Source organism: Halyomorpha halys, unplaced genomic scaffold (genome assembly GCF_000696795.3).
Source record: "Halyomorpha halys isolate HHAL.00 unplaced genomic scaffold, Hhal_1.1 Scaffold987.1, whole genome shotgun sequence".
Taxonomy (NCBI): Eukaryota; Metazoa; Arthropoda; class Insecta; order Hemiptera; family Pentatomidae; genus Halyomorpha; species Halyomorpha halys.
The window spans coordinates 465,702-467,676 of NW_027108701.1; the positions used below are offsets into that span (position 1 = coordinate 465,702).

At 28.3% G+C, this 1,975-nt stretch overlaps 1 protein-coding gene across 1 annotated transcript in view; it reads right to left on the reverse strand.

The window, feature by feature from the left end:
- The window catches only part of gry (trafficking protein particle complex subunit 11 gry), a 30,964-nt gene that overhangs the window by 6,899 nt on the left and 22,090 nt on the right, over positions 1 to 1,975 (reverse strand). The window contains exons 15-16 of the mRNA XM_014431584.2: positions 1,296 to 1,438; positions 870 to 1,082 (exon numbers count right to left, since the gene is read on the reverse strand). Coding sequence (XP_014287070.1) covers positions 870 to 1,082; positions 1,296 to 1,438 — 356 coding nt within the window. The remainder of the gene's footprint in view (positions 1 to 869; positions 1,083 to 1,295; positions 1,439 to 1,975) is intronic.

Here is a 1,975-nt window from a genome sequence, read left to right on the forward strand (position 1 = left end):
TTTCATTATAGTCAGAGCGGTTCATAATGACAGTCTTGTTACCTTTGTCTGCTTTGGTGATAATAATGTCATCATGTGATCTAAGAAAGGATCGGGTGAAAGAAAGATCTTTAAAGAAAAGGGGAGAGAAATTGGAAGAAAAGGATGGAGGGTGTTGTAAGTAATTGGAGATGGTATTGCAAATAGTAGTGCGTGATAACTCTTTACTTTCATTGGAATGATGAAGTAGGGGATCGTTATGAATGTATTCTAAGTCAGTGAGTAATTCTGGAATAATTTTTTGTGTAGATTTGGGTATGGAGAAATTGGGACCTAGGCTAAGAATATTGAGTACATTGGAGGGAATATCAGTGGATGAGATATTAAGGACCCAATTTTCTTGACCTTTGGGATAAATTTTGTTAGTTAGTGACGTCGGCATAAAATAAATAAATATTGTTTTGTTTATTTATGTTGTTCTTTGCTGACCGCACCCCCCGATAAACTTCTTCAAACAAAAATCTGATAAGTTCTGGGAGGACAGAATTAAAAAATTACCTGAAAGATGGCAGATCAAAATGATTATAAATGATTGATTAAAAATATTTACAAGAATCTGAGGTTTTTATTGAAATAACCAGTAAAAAACGCTATGAACTTATTTTACAACCCAATAGTTTTGGGAATGAAAGGCTGATATTGGTGCATTTCTTTGATAGATTGTAATTTCAAAATAAGTGGACATATATAAATAAAATTTCACATTTTTCCAAGTCTATACCTACATGACAACTGTAAAAAATGTGAGATGGTAGAGTTCAAAAATATGTTGAGTTGATATGAAATGACTAAATTATAATTGAATTAAGCATGAAACAAACGTAACTTACAATATTAATATAACTCGAATGAATGGTAATTGGAACAACTGACTGGGCATTATAAACCAACTCAGCATTAAAAGCTTCTCTCTCATACAAGTTATCTAATGGTTCAAATCTTAATAATCCCAAATACCTAATACTTGTCGTGAATCCTTCAACCACATCTATTTTAAAATTTGACTCTATTAAGCAAGCATTGCCGTCGACATTATAGCTGACCTGAAAATAATATATCAATGAAATGTATATTATGGAAAAAAAAATATGAAATTAATTTTACTAAAAAGATATAATAACTCCTTGAGGTTAAAATGAACTGCCAACTTATGCTTTAAAAAAAAAAAAAAAATTAAATCTCTGATATCTCTAACAAATTTATAGAGTTAAATTGATAAATAATTATTTGACATTATAATAAAAATTGTATTATACCTTGACATCTACTGTTCTAGATTCCATGGAAGAAATTTTCAAAATGAAACCCTTTTCGAAAGTTGCATCTGGTTCTATATCTCCAAATGAAAACGTCAGAGGTAAAGACAAACGCTCTCTGGTTTCAATATCTTCAACCTCACCTGTAAATAAATAAACAAATTACTTAATCAATAGAAAATCAGTGAAAAATTATAATATTAAATTATCCTCCTAATGAATGACTATTTTATATATATAATAATAATGATACATTTTTTCTTGACTGTTAATAATATATAACCCAAATTTATGTGGAAGTCAAGATCTTAAGCTATTCTTCAAAAAAAAAAAAAAAAATATGATAATAAAAACAAAATAAATACATTAATACTTTAGATTTTTTTTCTTCCTTTTCTATTGTCTCTTTTTTTTATTAATTTTTTTTTACGTTTTGGTTTCCATTCCCCATCTTGAGGATTACTTTTTTCCTAGTCTCCTTGATTATATTCATAATTAGTTGTTAATTTTACAAAGAGATCCTGTTTACACTGTTTAACTATCACTTAACTAATTACAGTACATAACTAAGTGATACTGCTAATGGTGTAGACAGAACAAGTCTTCTAGTAAAGTTAACGACTAATTAAGAATATGACAAAATATAAATGATGGGGACTTAATTAAAAATGAGACTTTAA